Source organism: Schistocerca nitens, chromosome 1 (assembly GCF_023898315.1).
Source record: "Schistocerca nitens isolate TAMUIC-IGC-003100 chromosome 1, iqSchNite1.1, whole genome shotgun sequence".
In the NCBI taxonomy this organism is placed as follows: Eukaryota; Metazoa; Arthropoda; class Insecta; order Orthoptera; family Acrididae; genus Schistocerca; species Schistocerca nitens.
The window spans coordinates 714,950,040-714,977,299 of NC_064614.1; the positions used below are offsets into that span (position 1 = coordinate 714,950,040).

General features: G+C 37.4%; 1 protein-coding gene across 1 annotated transcript in view; it reads left to right on the plus strand.

Annotated features, from left to right (window-relative positions):
• Positions 1–1,406: 1,406 nt before the first annotated feature.
• Positions 1,407–27,260, plus strand: part of LOC126259919 (retinol-binding protein pinta) — a 49,584-nt gene continuing 23,730 nt past the window's right edge. The window contains exons 1-5 of the mRNA XM_049957013.1: positions 1,407–1,607; positions 1,711–2,154; positions 4,802–4,961; positions 15,485–15,743; positions 24,738–24,848. Coding sequence (XP_049812970.1) covers positions 1,998–2,154; positions 4,802–4,961; positions 15,485–15,743; positions 24,738–24,848 — 687 coding nt within the window. The 5' untranslated portion in view covers positions 1,407–1,607; positions 1,711–1,997. The remainder of the gene's footprint in view (positions 1,608–1,710; positions 2,155–4,801; positions 4,962–15,484; positions 15,744–24,737; positions 24,849–27,260) is intronic.

Consider the following 27,260-nt stretch of genomic DNA (forward strand, 5'->3'; position numbering starts at 1 on the left):
GGGCGTCCGAACACCCCTTAAATTAACCGTGCCAAATCTGTAAATAACCATGCTGACCTGCACCGATGCTGGACAAGAAAAATATATTCTGGTAGCATTTGAGCTGTCAACTGTGACAGCTCGAAGTTTTCCGCCTCGCTGAGTCATGCGTTGTAGCGTGATTCTAGGAGCAAGCTTAATTACTCGAGAGAGGGTAGAGATTAATCTGTTTCGGAGCTCCTAATGGTGTGCAGTGTAAACTACTGACGCGTTTCGCGTTGTTAGTACTTTGCAACTGTATGATAACGAAAACTCCGAGGAATTAAATATGTGCGAAACTTCATTTCTTCAGTTTCGGGAAATTTCCTTTCTATAGTTGTTTCACCGTGTCAGTAGATAAAAAAATCGACAATCTTGTATAGTTAAAACACGCCATTGGCACCTCGGTTATGGAGCTTGGTGCACCCTGTGTGGAAATAGGACTATTTAACTGACGATGGGTGACAGTGTACCCTTTTAGTGACTTAACATTTGTCTTTGTTTCAGTAGTGAAGCACAGGCATGAAGGGCGGATGGGGTGATAAAACGTTATATTCTCGCAGGAAAGGCGTCATGTTAACAAACGGCTTAAATCTCAACGGTTTGTGACAAATGTAACAAACGTAAGAGTGGATAGCACATGCAGATCTTGCAGAATCTATTTCCCGTGCGCTTTCAAGTGCTTCGAGGATGTTCCTTTGGCAACAATGGCTGGAATGTGATTGCGTTTGTAAATCTGATCTGAGTTTTGAATTGGTCGTAGTTGTGCTGTTGAGTGACTAGACCTGTCGACCTTTCTCCGTCATATCCCTGTTTGCAAAAGTTAGTTAGGGACGACAGACAAATGTGAAAAGCAGCTTTGATAACTTTGTCCACACGAGCCGTTAAAAGTACTGTGGCATTATAGAACGTGAGCTGTCAGGGTAAACTGACAATAAAACACAATATGTAGACAAATACTATCACCTGTTCCATCCCCACTGATGACATTCTACAATCATGGGAACCGCTGAGACTAGAAAATATAAATACGCGACATTTCTTCTTCAGAATGGCCCCTAGTGTATCATCTGTCAATATGTGTCTGATTTTTTCCGGAACGCTATGTAACTGCACACAGCTACTAAATCTTATATATCGCTCAGGGAACTGACGAATATCGTGTGACCGTACATAGTAAGTAACCATGCCAAGGAACTCTTGTCACAGTGCAACGAACACAAACTGACCCGTAAGTAAGCAGCTGCGCTCCTCCACTGGTGTCTGCCGGCCCTGCAGCGCTGTTCTGTTGTCTAATTGGTCCCACTCTGCCCCGTCTCCCACTCCCACTACATTAAGCACTAGCGCATGCGCGCGCACGAAGCTCCGTTTCTGCGACTCTCAGACTGTACCAGCGCGGAATTGCTAATTGGACGATGCCGACAGTTCGTTATCGTTCGCAATATTACGGATACAGTTTTCTGGTCACATGGGAAAGGCGGGACGAAAGAACAATAGCGGAGCCAACGAAGGACGGTGTAGTAAAGTATAACAGCGCAGAGCCCAAGCGAGCGCAGTCTGGCACTGTAGAGGCAGAGGTACAGACCTGGGTGAGTTGCACTATCGCCTCTCAGTGGGACTAAATACGCTTAGCTTTCATTTTAATTGCTTTTCTACATTAATACAGTTGCTTTCCTTTGTGATATTTTTTAGCTATCTTATCAATGAACTCGATCAGCCTCCGTCCGATAGAAACGAGAGACAGTATCGCATATGCAGAGATGCTGTTAGGAGTCTGACAGTGTGTACTCCTTTGAATCGCCACCCTTTAGCAGCACTTCCAGCAGGAGGATCATAATCGTCTAGGGCAGGCTGTCAGCAAACACTTGTTGCTGCAGCGCGGAACTTTATCTGTTGCACTCTAAACCTGGTGTATCTCGGCTCCGCCCACAGGCAGTCACCCCAGAGTGTAGTGTCCGCAGCGGAAGCAGGTGGCAGTCATGGAGATTGTGGAGGACGGCTACATTACAACACTGGATGGAGATGCGCTCCGACACGCGGCAGAGGTACTCAATGAGGCAGAAGATCGTCTGCCCGAAGAAGTGGCCAAGGTGCGCGCCTGGCTACTCACGCAGCCTCACCTCAACGCTCACACTGGTAAGTTGGCTGCCTTGCGTGCCGAACACCGCCAGCTTTGACAGCAGATTGCTGTGTTAAGAGTTAGTCATGTTATGTGAATACTAGTGATCCTGGTACGTGCGCGTGTAATATTCGTGCACCGCTATCGTGGTAAGAATACAATACCGTATTCTCTTTTACGTACATACAAAATTGAAAACGTAACTGCTGGAACATTGTACCAGGATAATAACAATGTACAGATTCCATCCCGTTCTTGGCAATGTTTTCGAGATATTGCGTTATGAAAGCTCAGGGAACGTAGTTTCAAAATACTACTTATACAATATTTACACATAACCACGAGATAGGAAGTCAAACTTCTAACGCTCTACGAAATACTGTTGAATTGTTACAGACAGTAGCGCAGCCGGCAGCAGTGGCCGAGCGGTTCCAGGCACTTCAGTCTTGAACCGCACGACCGCTAAGGTCGCAGGTTCGAATCCTGCTTCGGGCATGGATGTGTGTATGACGTCTTTAGGTTAGTTAGGTTTAGTAGTTCTAAGTTCTAGGGGACTGCTGACCTCAGATGTTAAGTCCCATAGTGCTCAAAGCCATTTCAACAGTGGCGCAAAGTTGATCCAGATACACACGATATTGTCACCGGAGGTAGCAGCTGTTACCAGAATGCTAAATTAAATTTTGAGCCTTCATAGATCTGCGCGATAGTGTTCCAATTTCCACATCAACCACATTCTTACTACTACAAGGATGTAGTTTGCTGTTACATCAGATCTCGACGCACTACGTTTTTACGTTGTGACTACTTGTTAGATTAGATTAGATTAGATTAGATTTACTTTCATTCCAATTGATCCGTAGTGAGGAGGTCCTCCAGGATGTAGAATATGTCAGAAAAACAACAATACATGACAATATTTACAACTAAAACGAATAAGCTAATGTACTATTCCCAGGTCCCAAGTGGAATGATCGTCATTTTTTAATTAACACTGTATGAAAGAGTCATTTTACAAATACTAATGCACTGAGTTTAAAATAAAAAAGTTTTTTATTTATTTATAAGGTAATAAACGTCTAATACAACTACTATAATACTTATTTACAATAAACACATTACTGCACTGAAATGGTGCAGAAGTTAGATTGTACTTATACACACACATATTTACAATGAACACATTACTGCACTAAAATTGTGCAGAAGTTATAGTTGGTTTTACTGAGAAATTCATCAATGGAGTAGAAGGAGTTGGCCACCAATAAATCCTTTAGGCTTCTCATAAACTGAATTTCATTGATTGTTAAGCTTTTTATGGCTGCTGGCAAGTTATTGAAGATGTGTGTTCCTGAATAATGCACACCTTTTTGTACAAGACTAAGTGACTTTAAATTCTTGCGAAGATTATTCTTATTTCTAGTATTGATTCTATGAATTGAGCTGTTGGTTTGAAAAAGTGATATATTTTTAATGACAAATTTCATTAAGGAATAAATATATTGGGAAGCAGTAGTTAGTATCCCTAGTTCCCTAAACAGGCTTCTGTAGGATGTTCTTGAGTTCACACCACATATAACTCTTACTGCACGTTTTTGTGCCCGGAAAACTTTAGCTTGGCTTGATGAATTACCCCAAAAGGTAATCCCATATGACATTATGGAATGAAAGTAAGCATAGTATGCCAGCTTTTTCATTTTTGTATCCCCTATGTCTGACACAATTTGCATTGCAAATAGAGATTTGTTAAGATGCTTCAGCAGTTTTGTAGTGTGCTCCTCCAAGTTATTTCAAGTGTTTTTCTTCTGTAGTAATTTGAAGAAGGTACAAGATTACGTGTTTTTTATTTTATTTATTTATTTATTCATCCGCGGAACAATAAATATTGTATGGAAGAATAACTTATAAAAATATTTTGAAACAAAATATTTTAATGTGAAATATCATCTTGTAAGCAAATAGTACGTTTGAATAGATTAGTTACCTACTTACTTGTCTACTCACTCAGATTATCTGTGATTTTCCTATGTACACGTAAAAATTAATACTGGTACCATATTTTCAAATGCTTAAATGTTTAAGCATTCCATTTTTTGATACTTCACAACTGATGTGGGGCTACTTCATTAATACTATTAATTGATTTTGCACAATTTTCTTCCATGATTGTGTAATTTATACCTGAATAAAATTCCTGAGTCTCAGTTGCATATATGTTATCCTCAGCAGTCTTTACATGTTCATTTTACTTATTACTCTACTTGATACTGCATTTAAAATCCATACTCTTGAAATACTGTTGCAATACATACTGCTTTTTCATTTTTGCGTAATGTAACCTTATACAGAAGTTGCACATGCTTGGTTATGGCATATCAATTTAGAGAAAATAAAGTAGTAGATTGACTATATAAGTACATATAAAAATAACAGGAGAGTATTGTATCTAATTATGGTAATAGAGACAATTTAGAATATATCAGATGCAAAGCCATGAAAATCTGACCCCACATGTGAAGCAAATAGTAAAATTTTTGCAAGGCTACAAACATGACAATAAGAAATGGTGATGAAATGAGAGGAAATTAATAATACCTTTCCTTTCAATTCATTTTGTAAATTGTCATTTTAAATAGCTTTCTTTACCATACATTATTGTGATTACAGATGCGATGCACATAGTAAGGTTCTTGCGAGGATGCAAATATGACCATGAGAAGACACGTCGAAAAATAACGAACTTCTATGGAATGCGTGGCAGGTGTACAGAATGGTTTGATAACCGCTGCCCCACACTTCGCCAAATACAGGATATGCTGGATATGGGGTTAGTGTCATATCCAATTTTTATCTAACATAACACTTCTGTTTCAGTAATTTTTTGTAATTAAATTTTGGAGTAAAAGAAAGTGAAACACACAACACACAGTATTTTATGATACAGAGTAATTTGTGTTTGCAGATGAAATTTAATTTAAACATCTTGCTTAGTGAATATGGTGAAATATATTGTCCTTTGTCTTTGTTAATTGCAGATGCTAAAATTGTTCCTTATCCTTACCTTATAATGAATGGGAAGCAGTATTTGTTAGCTCTTGACAGCTACACAATTAAAGCAGTTACTGTATCATGTAAGGTCAGCATGAAAGTACCATACAGTTTTCTTCGGTGTTCAAGGGACCAAATAATATATGTACTGACAATTTAGCTTGCACATTCCATCCTTTTCCTCTCCATCTGATATGCCTTCAAGTTAGACTTACGTAAATTTTGATGGACTGGCTGACTTGCTGGTGTGTGTGTGGGGGGGGGGGGGGGGGGGGGGCCTGGCAGTCGTACACAAGCCTCATCACATGGGGTGATTTTTGCCAAGAAGCATCACTTTCTTTGTTGCATGTCGTGAAAAGTGAATTGGAAGTTTCATCTTCTATTTTATGCTCCTCGTTCTGCAATCTCAGTACTCTGAGAGTTTCTTGTAAAGCTACCAACATTTGAATTACTGAGCATTTCCTCAACTGATTTTAAACTGTAGGGGGAATACTTCAACCATAGTTAGTTGCTCATCACCTTTGCTAACTTTACAAATATCCTCTATTTTCTGCTCTGTGGTGCTGGTGCAAGGACAGTGAGAGAGCATTCCTTAAATATGTTGTATCAAAGCTTCACTTACAACCACAAAACCCTTTTGCCACTTACCAGTAAGGGTGAAATACAGTAAATTATAGCAACATTGCATTCTTTCACTATATTACTACAAACTGCACAACTGCCGAGTACAATCCACTCTCACTCAACTCAGTAAATACTGAATGCAGTGAATGTGAGTTGGTTTAAGGTCATGGTTCTTCTCTCAACACACTTCCTACAGTGACTTAAAACCCTAGAAAGCAGCACACATGTAGTCACAGCTATATTCAAAAGACATGATTGAAACTGATTCACCATCTTCATGTGTTATTGGTGAATAAATACTTGTGTTAGCAAATTAACATATCATTCTTGTTTTTTTATGACTTCATTCGTCTTCAGAAATATCATTACCAACTTCACAGCACTTTACAGACCAAATGTACAAATCAAAATCTAGCAAAGAAAGACTGGGTGATACTGAGGGACATACAACAACACTATTGTGATTAATTTCTTGTCCAGGATAGGTTTCATTCTGGTACTGGACTACTGTTTGTGGTGTAAGCACAAGGTTCCATGCTTATGCAAGTACCTTCCTTTTGCTGCTGAAGGAACGTACTTGGAGTACTTTGATAATAAATTGTGAAGAAGTTGGAGATACCATGCACTTTTAAGGTGGTTGTCTATATTAACAGAACTTATAAGTTGGTTATCACTGATACCACACCTCATATTATCAGAGGAGCACTGATAAAAGAAAATAATGCAGTAAATAGAAAATGTGGACAGTCAAGTTGCTTACATCTTAAAACTTTTCATTCACATGTATATGGATCTTGGAATTTTTGTCCATTCATTTACAAATAAAATGTAGATTTATAATGAACAAAATTAATTCTTTATTAGTAATTATGAGTACTTACCTGCAAACTGCCTGCTGACATTGTGTCCTTCCTGAAGGTGCCGTACCCATGGGTGGTGATAGGGACAGAAGCCATACTCACATAATGTCTCACAAATACCTAAAGAGTGCACAATGGTGTAGAAATTTGTCAATAACTATTTTTTGTTTTTTTCATTTCATTTTTGTTCATTCCACTTATATGAGATTAGCTCTTCCAGATAGCCAAAAATGTACATTCTAATTTACACACATTTCATCTACCCTCAGCAACAGTAGTTGATACAACAGCCTTTTAGTTTATGAATCCTTTTTCTACGATGAACTGTACTGCGAAGCTTGTTTCTGCATATTTTTCAGGGTATTTTGTTTAGTACTCTCACTCCAGGTCATCTAATTAAATATTAGTTAGGAAGAAAACTGCAATCATCCACACTATTTTCAAAAGAATAATTTATTGCTCTATGACTAGTTTCATAACTAGGCCTTTTATCAGAAGGCAGTGAGGACTGTTTGTTTTCAGTTTTATCTTGAAGGAAACACATTGTATGTTGCAACATCAGGTCTGCTTCACTAATGCCTGACATGCTGAACATCAGCCAAGCTCTTCAATTCCACTGGATGTTTTTATCATTCATAACATCATTGTTTATATTCCGCACAGCAATTTAACTTCTCAGAAGTTCAAACATCTTTTTCCACTTCATTCTAAAGACGTACTCAACTCCACGAATATACAACGTAAGGTCTGAATTTTGCATTTCTCGGTAGTCAGCCTGTGCATTATGGAGCACAGCTCTGTTTTACTTCTAGTCTTCTGTACATACTCCAAATCAACATTTCAGAATAATAATAAAATAAACTCCACATGTGACAGTTGTCACACTTACCTGTCTACCTATTTTTGCTATTGTGAGGATAATACTTCTTTGGAGTTGCTGTTTATTTGTTTTAACAATGAAAACAATCAATTATTGACTAAATAATTTGACTGGATGGATAAAAAACTCTATTCACCAAGTGGTGACATAACACACACATAAAAGCAAGGTACTGTAAGGATAAGTTGGGATGCCCTAGCTCAGTCAGTAACATGGCTGACTTAAGTGCAAGAGAAATGGGTTCTAACCCAGTTACAAATGTACTAATATGGACTCACAGGATATATGTTTCTAAGGTCAGCTCAGTCTGAAATGAGGAAAGGGGCAATCTTGGGAACAAAGCAACACACTGACCATATGTCCGCCCACACAAAGGCCTCTGTGACAGATCCTGGCCTGTGATGCTGCTGTAATAGTGGATTTGGGTTATAAGGATAAGCTATGCTAATGAATATTCTCAACATATGTAATCGTAACATTACTTGATCCTTTCTGTATTAAGTTATTAGCCTGCTCGTCAACTTTTAATTCACCAATAAAATTCCAGTTAGATCTGTAGTCATAAAGTATTATACTTTAAACAACTCACATGCACAATGATTGTAAGAGGCAACGATATTATCAACACATTACTAAAAGAAAGTACAATATTCATACGAAATAAAATTAAGAAATCTTCCTAAAAGCAAATAATGTTTATTGTGTTTCAAAAAGAACTGTACAAGGCTTTTTGTGAACAGAAATTACAAAAGACTGACTTTATGTACCAGATAATAATAATAATAACAATATATTAACTTTCACTGTTAAACATATTCCTTCTTAAGTCATTTGCACTTATGAATTTGTTGGAAATTTTGATAATATCAATATTTTTAGTCATTTCTTTATGAAAATGCAAAATTGTCAAATCACTCAATCTTATATTTGCAATTCTTATCACTTCAAGGCATATCTGGCACAGCAACTGTTTGAAGGATTTCAAAAGAAAAACTGTCTTGGTTGCAGGGGAAGCAATACTTTTATTGACGTGTTGCACCTTTCTGGGGCATTTTCCGAAAATCTATAGGAGGTGTGTCACACAGGTGGTCAATCATAGATTTGAAAAAAAGTTAATTTATGTTGGTGGGGATGCAAAGAGGAGTTGTGGATCACTGAACCACTTATGGTAGGTTTACGTTAAGTGTCAGATACAATACTACTGGAGTTTCAAATCCAACCCCAGTAACTATGAGTCAGGAGCTATGCAACCTGAGTAATGTGGCTCAAAATATTAGATATAACCCTGAAGTGGTATGTAAACTATTTAAACAAAAAAATGGCAGAAATAAGTAATCGAGTAGTAGTGTATCTGGAGTCCTAAAGCCGAAGTTCATTGTACTTCCTTTCATGGGGAACATCTTGTACCAACTAGCAGAACTCTTCAAAAATTCTGACATTAGAATAGCATTCACAATCCACAATGACTTACACAATGACCAGCCATACAGGGATTAACATGCTGCCTCTGGCATTTATAAACTGGGATTCTGTGAATGCCAGAAGGTGCACTTAGGGCAGGCAGGCAGAATGTTTAAAATTAGATTCCATGAACTTACTGAGAAGAGTGAAGTCAAGTGGCATTCTGCATGTGCAGAACATTTGAAAGAAATCAGATGCCAGCCACACATGTGATAATATCTTGAAATCCTGCATCATGCTCCAAAAGGCAGAAAGCTAAGCCTCCTTAAGGAAATTGAAATAGTAAAGCACTAGCACATACATACAGAGTTAGTCATTAACAATCAGCTGATTACAAGAAACCACACGTATTTAGACTCTGTGCTATCACTTTTTAAAATATTTATTTGAATAGCATCCTGTTTAAAGCACATGTAGTAAGCATTATACATGTAACTTAAGAACCATGCACAACCAGTTTTTATAACTGTTTTTAACATTGCTTATAATACTGAGTAATGTCTCTCTTTATGTGTTGTACTTTATAAGAACATCACACAAGATAACTGTAGTAGCTTAACAATTCAGTATGTTTCCACTATATTTTATTTTACAATCCCTACAATTTTATTTTAATCATTTCACTGGTTACTATATTGTCGGTATACACTCTTAGTTTGTTCATGTAGTGGTGAACTTTAGTGTGTAATCCACATTACTACATGCAGCAGCTACTTGACCAGCAAAGAAGGGCAGCACTGTTGGCCCTAAATAGCAGATATTTACATAAAGTGCTTTATATGTACATTAATTAAATTACTTAAATTCACATTTAGCTTTCCTTTTTACAAAGCAAAGTTTTTAAGAGAGTAGATAATTGTATCAGTTTCTCATATTATGTTTGAAGAAATGCAGTGATGCACGTTTGCAGATTACTTGGGCAACTGACAGTGCAAACAGTATGTGTTTTGTGTGGAAACTTGTAAGTGTGATACAAATGAGTTATTGTTTAGTGTACAGAATGTGGTACACGGTTTGCTAACCTGTAAGTGTGCAACTATGCCAGCACTGCTTTTTTGAAATGAACCCTCGGGTTTCAGGCAAGGATTGAACTGGGTGTAAATTTTTGTGGTTTTTCCCACACTATAGCTCTCAGTAGCTGAATCATACCATTCTTTGCCCTGTATGTATGCACAACAGTCTCTATAGATGTGATGAATACAAATTTTGCAGTATATTAAAATAAGTTCTCTAATAAATCCTTCGATTTCCAGTATAGCTCCGCAGGATAAGCCTGTATCCTGCTGAATACTATTTTCTTTTTCTTGTAGATTTTATGGTGATTTCCAGAAGGGTGAAATGTGTCAGTAAAAGTATTATTTCCCCTGCAACCAAGAATGTTTTTCTTTCGAAATGATGAATATTTGATACTTTATTGGTTTGACCCCGAATTGTTATTCTTTGATGACTTAAAAATTAGAGGGACATTATTAACTTTAAGATCACTTGCATACATTTTTCATTTATCCTAATGTATGTTTTGAGTTAAGAAATGACATATTGATTCCTTGTTTCATAGTTGCCAAAGCAGTCACAGAAAAATGACAAAGTGTACATTTTTCATGAACCATGAAACATTTAATTGCCTTTTGCCACTAGGAAAATCCATTTCAAACAAATGCTTTATATGAATCCCCATCTGCAGAAGTAGCAGTTGCTGATGGAAGCACTATATTGGAATTGAGAATTTTGACACACACACACACACACACACACACACATGCAGGCACACACTACAGAACACTTCGTCCAATTTTTTGCTGTAAGAAATTCAAGGAACAGTCTTTTTCCATCCATAGTCGTGTGACTTGCCTGATGAATTTCTTAAACTTGTTGCTAATAAAGTACTGAGCATCAGAAGACAGATCCTTGGATTTATTATCTTTTGCCTGAACATTCTTTTCACTATGTTCAATGCCATTAATATACACCTGTGATGGAGATGACAAACATATTGCAAATTAATCCATATTGTTTGAATTCAAAAATATGTAAAGAAGAAATACTCAATATTGTGTTGTAGCTTTCCACATGTGTCAATTGATCATGTTTGAAAATTGTGAAAATTTTTGGCCAGTAAAGAGCTTTCGGTCCACACATCCAGTCAGCATAACCTCTTCCTTGTACTTACTATTAAGACTGTAAGACTCCTTTTTTCTAAAAATCAGAACTTCTCAGTCCACAAACTAAGCTCTTTCATTCTTCCAAGCCATTGTCTCTCAGAGAACAAACAAAATGATAACAGTCCAGGTTACATTAAAAAAAAACGTCACTACAGTCATAGACCACACAACTCTGTATCTTATTGAAACAAACAACAGAAGAAAAAAGAAACTATTTAGGTAGTTGCTCACAATTGGTGTCTTCGTGTTCTAGCTTATTCTTTACTAGTGCCCCATAGTGGCAAGTAGTTATCTTAAAACAACAGTTGGTGAATGGAGTGGGTGAAAAACAATGGTTGAGGAATTGAGCGGACATATTGTAGTGCATTACTTGCAAGGAAACATCAAAGCAAGCTGGAAAATAGGGATTCCCTACACAATTTATACTTCCATTGTTGTTGTTGTAACTGCCCTTGACTTTGCCAAAGATAGGGAAGGAATGGGGGAGTGTGTTGCTTGATTGTCTTTGCTCAAACACATTTGAAATGAACAAATAATATTTTAGAGGGTCGAAATTTCAATGCAGCTTATGCATAAGATTATTTTTTGGGTGCTTCAGCCTGGAGCACCCACGTATTTGGTGGAAATGGGCAGAAGTGATATTCTTGGGGTTAGCACTGAAACACCACTGCACATTGTCAGTATAAAATGATAACTACAAGACTGTAACATATACGAAATATCAATGATAATACAGGAATGAAAGCAACTGACCAAGGAGTGAACTCTTGGGGATTCCAGATAGTATATTTTTCCATTATCTTTTCTCTGATCAACAAGCAACTCACTGATATTTGTTTCTCTGGTAACTGTTCAACCACAGTACTAAACCTGAAATAATGCATTTTCAAAGGAAGATATTGAAACTGACACTATTAAACGTCTACCAGAAATCAGAATGTATTAAAATAGTCTCATTGTGTTTATCTATGGCTTGTTTCATTATTTTGTTAATGTAGTTCATGTACTATTGTGGTTTCTGTTGTTGTCTCAGAAGCATGATTTAGATATCTCGTGTATGTTATAAGCATCAAGGTAGTCCATCAGCTATTCATTTGATAATGTCCTCCAAGGCTTTTGATGCTCAGGGTAACATCCTGATAATCCATTAATTACATGATGCTTTTATATTACCATTCTTGGGTATGGGCTAAAGTAAGTGTTGTTCCAACTCGGTGGTGTATGTACTGCGTACAAGAGAAAAATTGAAGATCTGCCATGTGTTGTGCCTTCAGAGAAGATAACATCTTTATAGCTTTCAGTACTGTGAAAATATGTTTCACAGATAACACATATCTTACAGAAGTGTTATCTTATAGCTGTGTAGATTGATAATTTATTGCAAATTGAGAGCTGACTTGACCACTTTCCACCATAAATTTCACATTTTATGCTGAATACTGTAGTTTCTTAAATACACCACTGACTTTTAATGTTTTCTCACTGTATTTAAATCAATGTTCTTTATCAAAAGAAGGCAACTGAACTAGATCACCTGATTCACCTATGTCTGTTATTTGCTTTTGTGTTTCCTTTTACGGATTAGGTATCTATGCATTCTATCATTACACTTCCTCTTTCTTGCTTGAAATAGGTTTCTCGTTTGCAGTCTGTATGGTGTTATGCTTATTTCTTAATTTTGGTATGCAGAATTAGTTTTTAAAGCAATCATTTTCCACCAGCATGTTTGCATCTTTAAACTTTCTCCTGATTTAAGTGGTTTTTTTCTTACCTGGTAAAAAAATCAAGGAAAAATGTTCGTTTCATTAACAGCTCACATTACTTCCCGACATTGTCTCTTTGAGAGATATATACTTGTTCTAGAAATCCTCCAGCTTTTTCATCCCATTGGAGAAATAGGTGCTGTCAAACTCTGTAAAACACTCATCAGCTGTAACTATAATTTCCTCAGTCTATGAAATTTCTTCCCAGTAAACCAAACTTTCAAGGTGTGGAATACAAAGCACTAACTTGGAGTTAAGACTGTCAAATATGCTGAATGAGGAACCAGTTCAAAGTCCAGTTAATGTGTTTTCATCATTGTTAGCGCTTACGAAATTACAAAATGGCCAGTGCCTTCTTCTGTGCTCTTTCACCAGCCTTTGTCCATTGTTTTGACTGCCATTTTGATTTTGGTATCAGATGATGCATTGAGGTTTCATCAGGAGTCACAGATTAGTGATAAATGTCTTGTGGGTTGTGACTAAAGATCACCAGACAATGTGATGAAATATTGTGCGAGACACACTTTTGGTCAATTGTGAGAAACCATGGCACCCACCTTGTGATCAGCTTCTTCATAGCAAATTCTCTGTGCGAGATATTATGCAGTTGCTCAGTTGAGATGCCTGCAGTCTCAACAATCTCAAAAAATTTTATTCAATGGTTTTGCATTACCATATCATGGATTTTGTCACTGGTTTTCTTCGTTGTGACCTCAGTTGGATGGCCAGAGCATGCTTCATTTTTGGTGTTTGTCTGACCACATATAAGTTCATTAATGCAGAAGTAAATGGTCTTCAATGATGGTGCAGAGTCCACTTGAACTTCATCCAACTCAGTTTTAATTTGTGTAGCAATCTAACCCTTCAAATGAAAATGTTTAACAACAGCATGAAATTTGGTTTTCTCCATTTTCAATTGCAGTCAGTATACTGACCATTTCAGATGGCTGTCAATAATGAATTATTTGCTATACATTGTTGAAATTATTTTTATGATTGTTGGAATAATCAAGCATGCCCACTGTGGAGCTGCAACAAAAATGTTCCATTCTTTCGTGGAAGTATACTAGACTTATCAACCAACCACCATGTACCACGGTACTCATTTAGATTCTGAACTCCTTTTTATTCCCCTTTATTAAAGAAGTTGATGTAGTCCTTTTAAGTTCCCTTTATTAAAGTCCACAGATTGTGGTCTTGTGGCCGCATTCTTGACTCCCAAGCACAGGCTCTCAAGTTCGATTCCCGGCGGGGTCAGGGATTTTCACCTGCCTCAAGATGACTGGGTGTTTGTGTTATCCTCATCATTTCATCCTCATTCATGACAGTGGTGAGACTGCACTGAGCAAAGGCTTGGAATTTGTACGGGTGCTGATAACCGGTCAGTTGAGCACCTTACAAACCAAACATCATCATCATCATCCTCCCTCTACACGGGGTTCTTGTGACAGACGTACCGAAAATAAAGTGCTTTCTGTAGCCTTTATTTTTCCCTTCTTTCTTCAGCTACATTTCTCTAATACTGGATTATTGTCAGTGCTTTTGCTTGGCCAGTAGCAGCTTTATATGAGAAGTTAATATTCCTCTCACCATCTTGTACTTGTTTTTAATTTTCTAGTAATTCTTTTCCTGTATGCTGTAGAAACTTAGAATTCTAAGCTAATTATAAACATGATAAATACTGATAAATTTTTGAAGACTGATTGCACTTGAGTGTCTTCTTCTTAAATTTTGTCTGTTTATGACGTAGCTCTGATTTCCTGTATACATACTTTTTTCACTCTTGAGATTGAAGCTAGATGAAATAGTCCACAAAATCTTCATTCATCTCAGTTACTCTCTCTTATCTGTTAATGTATGAGAACTGTGCATTTTTTTCATCCCTCCTACTACTACTACACCCAATTCTTCAGATTCACGTGCAAATACATTTTCTTTCTTCTGCTCAAGTTAGCTTGTGATGTAGGCATCTAAAAAATGGAACTGTCCTGATCTTCAGCTTTTTAGCTACTCATTAAAAGGAATTAAGAATGACCTTAGAACCTAGTTGAAAATTGATGTTGATGTTACCATGACTACTAAATTTCACCTGGAAGAATTCAAGAATCAGCAACAAAGCTACCTTTAAATCCTGAGTAAGCCTCTAGCAAACACACTAAGTGTATATTGGAGTACCTTTCCACCATGTGTGTTGTTTCATCAAGCATTTCAGTTATCTTCCTGTTATGGCAGTCCACAATAGCTATAGGATGTTGGCCTAAACATAAACATTTGTGACGTTTGCAACTAAGAATTTATTTTCAAAAAATTTTTGACAAAAGCTTTATATCTCTCTCCATAGAAAACAGAAACATTGTATGGTCTGCTGAAAAAGAGGAACTTTCAATACCTACCAGGTTGTAGGAATATAGAGAATGTATTGACAGGAATGATGTAATTGATGTGGCAGTCCTTTGTTACATTAAGAAATAATGTTTAAAATGTAGTATACTACATTTCCACTCACATTTCTAATAAACTGTCACAAAATTATATTCTAATATCTTTTGCAGTGTTTTCCTACCACTGAGAAAGCACAATGAGCATCACAACACTGTGGTAATCATTCGTGCTGCAGTTCACAACCCAGCAAAGCATCGCCAGGATGATGTGTTCAAGACAGGGATGATGGTTCTTGACCGTGCTTTAGAGATGGATGAGACCATTTCTGTGTATGGTGTTATTGCCATCATAGATCTAGCTGGAATTGGTGTTGGTCATGCCAGACAACTAACTATAAAGATCATACGAAATGCTGTTCATGCATGGCAGGTTAGTAATCTTTGTTGCTTTTACAGTAGACTTAGTTGTGTTCTGTACATGATTCTTATGCAAAGTGTGTTAGCTTGAATAAAAATTACATGTTAATAGTTGTTATAAAATGCCACTAAATACTGAAACATGTGCAGCATGTGTTACAATGTTCACAAAATACGGTGACTTCAGAATACACGGTGGATGAAGTAAGCCACTGGACTCACACTCAGAGTGTTGATGACTCACACACCCATTCATGTATTCAGATTTAAGTTTTTGTTTATTTACCCAAATCTCTTAAAATTCCTACCAGGGTGGTTCCTTTGAAACGGTCACGACTAGTTTGCTTCCCCATTCTTTTCCAGTGCTAGCTTGTGCAATCTCCAATAACTTTATCACTGGTAGGTATTAAACGTTAATCTTCCTTGCTTCCTTTCTAGAATTCATGTCTACATAAAATAAATAAAATGAGAATCTATAATTGGACACTGGAATGTCAAATTTAACTACACTTATTCTGTTAGTTTCATTACATACTGATTCTTGTGAAATATCAAACAGTGGAAAATTCTGGATGGAATGTAACAGTATTATGAGAAGGAAAGTTGCTACTCACCATATAGTGGAGATGCTGAGTCCAGATAGGCACAACAAAAAGACTCTCACAATTATAGTTTTCGGACATTAAGGCCTTTGTCAACAACGGACGCACACACACTCATGCAAACACAACTCATACACACGACTGCAGCTCAGGCAGCTGAAACCACACTGGCAGTGTGGTTTCAGTTACCTGAGACTACAGTCATGTGTGTGAGTTGCATTTGCGTGAGTATGTGTGCATGTGCGTATGTGTGTCTATTGTTGGCAAAGGTCTTAATGACTGAAAGCCATAATTGTGAGAGTCTTTTTGTTGTGCCTACCTGCGACTCGGCATCTCCACTATATGATGAGTAGCAACTTTCCTTCTCATAATATTGTTTTTGTGAAATATGTCTGACATAGAGGTGCTCTTGAAGAATGATTTATTTATGAGTCTATACAGTATTTGTATAGATGAGATCACTGTGACACAAGTTGCACCTGTTAAATAAGGAAGACTTATGTCCTAATTTCATTTTGTAATGTTAAATAGATACTGAAGTCCACAAATGAGGTATGAATATAAGAAAACATGCAAGAGACAGGGCATTGATTAAAGTATTTCTACTACAATGTAACTTTTCAGATTAGTCCATCTGAAACTTCTAGATTTTGCAATGTTTTCCCCCAAGTGATTCATAATGTTTTAATGTTTCCTCTGATAAAATGAATGAAAAGATATGATTAAGAAAAGGAGGCTTTTAATTTTATTCTTCATATCTTAAACTCTCACTGTTTTTATCTTACGAGTATTATTATAGCTTAGTGTTCACTTATGTAGGCATGATAGCAAAGTCTGGAACCTACCAAAGCAGGCCACTCATGTGTCATCATATTTGGACTCCCATCATAAAGGAGATGTCAGAAATTAGAATAAACTGTGACAATTTTAACCACGATCATAGGTACACACTTTACATGACCATGAGACAGTATTTGGAGACTGCATGGAGGCTATAGCAACAGTTTCAGAAATGATGCTGGCCTTTTGCACCAACTAGTGTCATTTTGTCTTGTCATAGGCTGTAACTTCTAGGGTTCCCAACTCTTTTCTCCCTGTGCCATATGTCACTGCAGTCCTCTCAGGGACCACCCAGATGCTGCTATCATATATACATAAGTGGAACAACATGCCAGCCCCAGCAGTCAATGGTTTTTTACTCCACAGCACCACATAAGACTCAGACTACACATTAGCAACTGGTATTAACTTTATATTTTAGAACAGAGACATGCAGTTTAATTAGTATTTAACTTGTTCCTGCTTCTGCCCCTCACTAAATGCAGCTGTGATTATTTTTTAAGTCATCTAGAATGCAACATCCCATTTCTACTAATCAGTTTGATCTAGGTGGTACAAAACAGCTGACATCTGCCCTTTGGCATGTACATTTAAAGCCTTGCATTCAATACACCATATTGGCATTTATAAACCATGCTTTTTCCATAAAATTTTCTACCAAAAAATTAGGTTTCAGTTTATCTTTAGGACCCTACAAATACCAATTTATTTTACATAATAGAAACTTCAGCTGTAGTGTTTGTTTCTTAGCTGGAAATGGAGCAACAATATTGTTAGTTGTTGGAAGTCAGTAGTTGTATAGAATATGACAATGTAGTCATCCCTGATGTTTGAAGTTTCATTTAGCTAGTGACTGCCATCCAGCTCCCACTTCCATTATTTTACACGACAGGGCAGTGCAGTTTTCCCCTAACTAAAGAGTAAATTTTTTTCTTCACCATTGAGTAATAACATCAATAAAAAATCATTACAAACGCAGAATTTGATGCAGTTATGGCATAAATTTCAAACACAAAGTTATCCATTATGTGAAGAGTAGTGTACATTTAATAAAAAACTCAACACAAAGTGTGGATTGGACGACTCGAATGTGCATTGTTGGTTTACGGTAGAGAACAAACCACAAACAGTTGTTTCATCAAGTAAATCCTGCAGAAGGTCAAAAGCTAGGAAATGTTCTTAACTTGAAATTAGGGGTTCTTTTCTTTGTACAATATAACAGGAAAGATGAGATACCTATTTTTCAACAAATAATCCAGTTAAAGAACTGGAAATTGTGAAGACCTTAAACATAGCACAGATAGATTTCTGTGGGAGTACTGGTTAATTCCCCACGTTTATGCATAAAGTAACTTCTCTCTTTGACTAAGTACTTCACTGGCACATAGATTGCAACAAGATTTTATCAAGAAACTTGTCAATGTAGTGAGGCACGTAAGCCAATGTGGCCATGGCTGTCTTACCCTCTGGACCAGATCAGTAATGCCTACACAATGTCCATATTTTGGAACATGACAAGCAATATGACAGTGAACTATAAAAGTGTAAAAAGTATCTCATTAAGAACAACTGGAAATTTAAAACAAAGAAATACTGTGATGTTAGCAGTTCCTGTAGAGGGACAAAATATGCCCCCTTTGTTATTCCTATGTACAAAACTTCACCCACATGAAATATGCCTAAGGAATATTTGTCCACTGCCAAAATAAAAGCTAGATGATTACAGAATTAATGATGAACTGACCAGCTACTGTTAGGATCAAAGACCTAGTGTGCTGCTCAGTAAAAAAGCCATGCTAATGTTGGATGGCTTTAAAGTTCATATCATACCTGAAGTAAAGAATAAAGGCACTGTAATGAAGACAGACCTAATCCATATGCCCAGAGGCATGACTTCAAAACTGCAAGTGCTTGGTGTCACCATCAATAAAACATTTATTGCTCTAACTGGCCTTTAGAATGGAGTCATGCACTCAGTCAATTTTTTAAAAAATCATGAGTGGAGTCTCTCTCCTTGGTGCCCAATAGCACTAGATTCTGTCATTGAAAGGTTCATGATGTGCTGTGTGTCTAATTTTGTGGATAGTAGTGATGATAACATACTTTGGGAAGAGAGTGACAAAAATACTGCCTGTAATGAACCTACAGGCTGCTTCCATCATTTCAGCCATAAATATACAGAGACACACACAAACTCAAGTTAACAAACTTCCACACGTCATGCTGTCTATTTCCTTATGCCATAGACTAATCAGACTATGAAAAGGAAGTAAACAGTATGATGTATGGAAGTTTGAGTTGGCTCGGGAAGCATGCATGCATAGCCTAAGTGGTTAAGGTGACCGCTTGCAATAAGCAGGAAATCTGGGCTCAAGTCCCAGTCTGGCACAAACTTTGATGTCACATATAGGTAGTATAGCTACACCCATACAGCTGATGCTAAAACAGTTTGCAATTCATCGAATATACAATATTTCAAAAAATAATGAGGCAAACGTGGCTGGTCTGTGAAAAAATAATATATGTGTTCTCAATCCCTGTCTGACTTTTGACACTTTTCAGACCCCCCTCAAGCCCCCTGTGGTAGAGCAGGGCTCCTGGGATATGTGTGTATTTACATCATCCCCTTTGACCTACCATTGTATAGATTACTGACTTCTTCGGCACTTCTTGCTGGCTCATTTGCTGAGTCGAGGGTGATGCTGCTGTTGCCTGATCAGTATCTGTATCCAATTTAATCAAAGTCACTGGTGTAGTATCCAAGCTATCTTCTTGTTGTGCAGGTATGTCTGGAGGTAGCAAATATGCCAGATATACCTGCACCCACATACCGTCATAGATTTGTCATTGTGCATTATCTGGACTTTGTGTTTCTTGAAAGGTCCAGAGTGTGATGGTTTCAGTAGTGAGCGTACCACATCTGTTCCTAAAATCATGTGTGAGCATGTTTTAAGGGCCTTGTTGATGAACATTCTCTGTGCTTCATGATGGGGCACTGATGAAAGGTGCAGCTTAGTTACTTGGAGATTGATCTGTTGCATCATATAAGGTAGCTATGGTTCCATTTGCATCAGTTTCACTGGGGGAAAAAAAAAAAAAAAAAAAAAAAAAAAAAAGCTCAAGACAACAGGTGAAATGTATCTCCATAAACAGTTTCTGTTGTACATGTTCCAATGTCTGGTTTAAAGGCTGTGCGAAGCCCTGGAAAAACCAGTGATAGCATGGCTGACCAGCTGTTGTTATGACGCAGAAGCACTGCTTTCAGTGTTCTATGCCAATGTTCTACAATCCCACTGCTTGTAGGATGGTTCCTGGCACATGACTGTGCTGGAACCTGCTCTATCTAGACACTTCGAGGAACATTGTCCCTCAGATTGTCTCCACCAATCTATGCTGGCACAAGGCAGACAGCCAAAACAGGAAATCAACATTATAAGAAGGCCCTTGATGTCATTTCTGCTGATATATGACTGGTTTGTGTTCCTTGTGCCCAATGAGTATATCTGTCTACAGCTGTAAATATTTAATGATGGAGAGAATGGACAAGGTCTATGTGAAAGTGAGAGAAACAACTTGTTGCTTTAGTAAATTATCCCATTGGCTTATGTACATGTTTGTCAGCTTTGCATTGTTAACATGCCACACTAAAAAAGGTCCTTTGCGTCTAGCAACCACACTTGTTGAGCTAAAAAAAAAGCTGATGAACCATCTTGCAAATATTGTTGCAGCTGCTTGTCTGTAACTAGTGCTGCCCTAAGTTGATCATAATTTATTGCAAAAGAAAATGCACCAACTCTAGAGAAGAAGAAAAAAAAAAAGAAAAAAAAATCAGCCGCTATATCTTCTGCCCTTCTTATGCATCATAGGTCTGATATGGATTACTCATTGAATTTTAGCTGATGGAACTGCCAAGGTGTGCAACGTTCATTGATCTTGTGAAAAGTGAAAGTGATAGGCTTATGGTCTGTGTATATTGTGAATAGTCTAGCTTCAGTACAAGAGTGAAAGTGTAGTACAGCTTTATAAAGGGCCTGCAGCTTTTGATCGTATGCACTCCCATTATTTTGTGCCTCCATCAGATTCTGGGAGAAAACCTCAACACATTGATGGAGAGCTGCCCTGATAGCCTGTTGGCTGGTATCCACAACTGTTGCTAATGGTACATTATGGTCCAGGTGGGATAAGAGGATTTCTTGTTGCAAACTACCCATTATATTTTCAAAGGCATGCTGCATTATGGGTGTCAGTGGCAGGGGATGCAGCCAGTGTGTCTGTCAGTGATGCCTTGCATCTCTGCTGCTCTGGGCAGGTGATGTTCATAAAAGTTGACGATCACCAGGAATCTTCTTAACTGTTGGTAATCCATAGGTGAAGGAATGTTCTTTATGTCCTCTGCCTTCTTTTTGAGAGGACAAATACAGTGTGCTGAGACTGTGAGACCTAGAAAAGTCACCTGTTTTTGACACAGAATTCATTTTACCCCATTGGTCACCAGACCAATATTAATGTATCCTGTTGAACACTGCCTTAAGGTATTCCTCATGTAATTTGGCTGTCTTGAAAAATATCAATATTGTTGAAGTAGGCAAAGCACATCTGTAAGACCCATACTACTTCATGTACAAACCTCTTCTGTGACTGTGCTGAATCTTTTAACCAATTATCACACATATGTATTCAAAGAGAACAAAAGGCATTATCACAGCTGTCTTGGGAATGCTATCTTCTGCAACTGGCATATGGTTATAAGTGTTTGTGCAGTCAACAATGCTGAAGACTGTAGCTCCAGCTCAAATGTTCATGAAATCCCTTAGGTTAGTAATGGGATAGTAATCAAGTATCGTTTGTGGGTTTAAACAGTGGTAATTGCTGCATGGCTTCCAGGTGCCATTTTTCTTTGTAACTAGGAGTAACACTGATGCCCATGGGCCATCAGAGCCTTGCATGGTGCCCGCTTGTAACATCTCTTTAAAATTCACTTTCGCTACTGAGAAACAGTGTAATGCCATGGTTGGTGACAGATTGGTTGGCCGTATGTCATCTTAATCTCATTCATCATAGTATGCAGTACTATCTTTAATTGACCAACAGTCTTTTTTCTAGCTTGTGGACTAATCAAATTATTGGTTTGAGGCAATGACATTATTAGCACCACTTTCCACCTTAATTTGTGCAATACTTAGCTTTATTTCCAATTCTTGGTCTTGTATGAAGTCTGCACCAAATATCGATTCACTGACATCTGCCAGTGTGAACCCTCATTTGAACTTCTACTGAAGGCTAGGTTCACTGTTGCTTCACATTCATCATAAATTGTCATGGGTGAGTTGTTAGCTGCTGTAAGGTGGAGAGTTGCATCTGCCGCTGTGGTCGTACTTTCCATCCAAGCCCAAATCAATAAGGTAGTGCTGATCAGCTTTCCTGTCTTTCACATGAGAATGGTGCAAAATGTGAGCAGATACACTTGCTGACGTGGCCAGTTTATTGCATAAAACTGGTCCAATGGTCCATCCCCCTTTGCTGAGTGGTCAGCATGTCTGACTGCTGTGCAGTGGGTCTAGGTTCGATTCCCAGCTGAGTTGGAGATTTTCTCCATTTTGGGAGTGGGTGTAATGCAATCCTCATCATCATTTCATCATTATCAACATGTAAGTCACCCATTGTGATGTCAAATGAAAAGACCAGCAACTAGTCGGCTTAAGTTCCCCAGGTGGGGAATCATCTGGTGTGCTGGATTTTGGCTACTTGTGATTGTCACTGCAGGTATCTACAGAAGGAGGGGCAACTCCCTCATTTACACTTTGGTGCTCTTTTGGAACTGTGTAATATGCTGCACCTACTGGGAATGAGCAGGAAGGTCTGCATCTCATAGCCTGATCACCTAAACACCTGCAGCACCAACACTCCTGGTGATTTTGTCCTCCTTGCACCATCTGGCTGTCTGTTTGATTCTGCTGGCTGGTTGGATGCCCCTCTTCTTTATCTCTCCTTGTGCTTATTGGTTAGTGCTAACAGTTGCTTCTGAATTGCATCCATCTGGTATATCCGACTTCGAAGCTGCTCGTTGATGTAAACCTGTTGTTCATGCCATATAGCTGCAGTCTTTCCAATGTGGATGTCACTAGATACCGTGTCACTGCCGAGGTACTCGCCTGGCTCACTATAGTGTGCACCATGTCTGCTACTGCAAGCACAGAGTTAACATACCCGTTCTACATGTCACCATCACTGTTTCCACTGAAAGTGATAGTTGTGTTAGTGTAGTGTTTCACCTGACATAGCTTCCTCAGATGTCAGCAGAATTCTGATGGAATTCTGTCATCAATTTACTTGAACTGAAACACTTGTTGCAATGTTTAATCCAATGATTTACATACACAATAGCCTTCAAATGGAGATCCATGTGATGCCATTTTGACTGCTTGGGCATCCAAGCTGTTACCCTTCACAGAAAACTTTGTAAAATTGCTAGTAATGCTCTTTGGGTAAATACCAAATCTAGGCTTCTCCAGAAGGAACTTCAATATTTGTATTTTCAACTTCAGAGACAAAATGAAATTAGTTGCAGCGGGCAAACTGTCATATTCAACACTTATTGGTATATAGTCATGTTGTCACATCCTGCACCTCAATTTTACAGATCCCTAATCTGCTTGTGTAGGTCCTCTTCTAAGTGCAAAAGCTGTCCTTCTATCTGGGTTCCTTTAATATCACAACATGAAGTAAAGTTTCCTGTACATTGCTTGAGGCCTATTCTTTATCTTTTAATTTTGAGATCAGCTATTTATAGGCAGCTTCCATCGTTTCAGCCAAAAACATACAGAAATGGAGATCAAGTTGACAAGATTATTCACTTGATTAGCCATCAGGGAGCTTAACAACAAAAGTAAACCAAGAACTGTGAAACTAGAACTAAGAGTAAATAAGACAAAGCGGACCTGTTGGCTAAAGAATAATGTACGCATTCTCAATCACTGTCTGATTTTGTTGTTTCCCCCAAACGAATCCCAACAGTGAAGTTAAGTGACATCAGTAACACTGTAGTTTGAAGGCTGGTGTTTCTGTGCAATTTATCTACATTACAGCATTTCAAAATGTGATTTCAGGGTGATCATATTGTTAACACGTTTTTGCAAATAGGTAAAGTGATAAATTTTTCTGCACTGAATTTCTGTCTTCCTCCTCCCTATCCCCTCAAAATTAAGGGTGTGGCTTATATTTGGACCAATATGTTATGTTTGTGGACCATCATAATCTTTAAATAAATTTTCTCTCCATGAATTTCACCATTTCTTTTCAGCTTCATTTTACTCCCTCATTTACTTATCTGTTTGTCCACCTACTTGCTCATCTTGCTGTTTGGCATCAAAATATCATCTATTCTGCAATATGAAGACTTTCATTTGAGACAAAGTAATTGTTAACAGTAAAGTTTATCTTCGCTCATTAAAAAGCCCTGGAAATTAAGTGTTTGTAAAAAATGTAAATCTTTTATGTACAATTTTAATATTTGTATGTATTTTCATGAGAATATCTTATTAAATCAGATTGCTTGACTATTGCAGGACTGCTATCCAGTACGAATCCGGCGACTCGACTTCATCAATGCTCCTGTATATGTAAATGTTGTTCTGAATACATTCCGTAGATTCATGCGTGAAAAACTTCGAAACAGGGTAAGATTTTAAAGTAAAAACTCTTACTACTGCCACCATCAAAGTGAAAATTATGTACATATTGTATTGTCATAGTGCATAAAGTTAGTGTATTAAGTTTCAACATATTTCTTCAGTATTGTAAGGAAACCAACTAATTTTTACTGTGTGGAACATTAATCAAGCATCTTTATTATTTTTTGTGAAATTTAATTTTTCAGTCAATTTAATTTCAAATCTCACAATATTGTTTTAAGGAGTAATTCAGTCTAAAGGTAAAACACCCTGTTTATTCAAAATTATGACTACTGTCAAATTCTCTCCATAATACTTCAATATTTTTTCTGCATTAATTTAATCATTACTTCCTATAGATCTCATCATAAAGGAGTACCAGTATTTATCGTCATGAATGTTGAGTGTGTAAAGGAACACATTAAGAAAGTGAAATAGGTACAAAAACGCTTTGACAAATGACTGTTAGTTACTACACTGTGATACCTGTCACAAACCATGGACCTTCCCGAGATGGAGCAGCTTACGTGACTCTGCAGTACAGATAGCCAAGCCATTTGAGGGGTATTTGTGGAGAGGTCAGACAAACATGTGGATCCTGAAGCAAGGCAGCAGCAGCCTTTTCAATAGTTGCCGGGGTATTGGTATGGATGATTGACTGGTCTGGTGTTGTACCCTTAAGCAACATAGCCTTACTATGTTGGTACTGTGAATGATTGAAAACAAGGGGAAACTACAGTCATCATATTTCTCAACAATGTGAATCTCTACTATATGGCTTCATGTTGATAGCACCCTCTTGGGTAAAATATTGTGTAGACAAAATAGTCCCCCATTCAGATCTACTCAGGAAGCTATTGTCATCAAGAGAAAAAAAACTGTCATTCTTCAGGTTGGAATGTTAGATCCCTTATCCAGTAACTATGTTAAAGAACTAGAAAAGAAAAATGGGTAAGTCGAAATTAGATAAACTGGGAATTAAGTGAAGTGCTGAGGTAGGAAGCGTAGAATCTGTGGTAAGATGACTACAAGGTTATAAATGCAAAATCAAATAGGAGAATTGCAGTAGTAGATATAATAACGAGTAAGAACACAGGAATGAAAGTAAGGTGCTATGATAGCTCCACAGATGATATAGAGATTAAAGAACTGCAGGATGAGATAAAAGTAATCATTGAATAGTAATGAGAATAAAAATTTAATTGTGATGAGGGACTGGAATACAATATAGGAAGAAGATGGGTAGGAACCTTGGCAGGAGAACTTGAACTAGGGAAGAGGAATGAAAGAAGAAATCACCTGGTAGTATTTTGCGCGTAGTTTAATAATTACTAACACGAGGTTTAAAAAGTGTGAAACAAGGTTGTGTACATAGAAGAGACCTGGTGATACCAGTAAGTTTCGGATAGATTACATAATATTAAGATGATTTCAAAACAAGGTTTTAAAGGATATTTCCAGAGACAGATATGAATTCTGACCATAATTTATTGGTTATGAATTGGAGGGCAAACTGAAGAAATTATAGAATTAAGGAGCTTGTGTCAAAGGCTGCTGAGAGTTTCAAAGGGAGCATTAGGTGACAATTGATGGAAACAGTGGTAAGGACCACAACAGAATACGACAGGGTAGCTTCAAGCCAGGAAATAGTGAATTTGAAAGGTTGCCTACCAGTTAATTCTATTCTGCATCAGTCTCTCATCAAAGGACATTCATTACATTTCTGTAAAAATGGCTGCATGGGAAATATTTCCAATAACTTACACCACATGCTTTAGTGAATGGTCACAAATAGCAACATGATGAATATTTTCAGCCCTTACATAAAACATTTTTCACAGGCAGGCACTTTCAGCATCCCATTAATCAGTATGACATGAGCAAATTATCTACAGTAAACTTTCAAATAATTAATTCTCACAGTTTAATACTGAAGCTTGCTTTCAATTACAGTCATTGAATACGCCAGATTTCCAGGTATACGACACTAATACATAGATGATTATCATGTTAACAAAAATGTGTGACCAGAATAAATTATTGACTCAAAGAAGTTAATAAAAGATAGTACAAGTTAAGTTACAAAAAAGATGTTCATCATATGAATACAAGTGGCAGATACTGAGGGAGATGTCAGTCATGTATGAGATCACCCAGGACTGCTTGTGTGATTTTGGAGCACACACTGAAAATTTTTGGGTGGATGGGTATTAATAACACGGCATAAGAAAAATTTTGGATTTTGGAAATTACATATTTGTTTATAAAATTGCTAGGTTAGAATTTACTAATTTGGATGAACTGTATGGCTCAACAATAACTTGGTTCACAAAATATGTAGTGAGTTAATAAAATGTAAAAGGTTACGGAACTCTTTTGTGTGTATATGCTGAAAATTAACTATTTATGATCACAGCT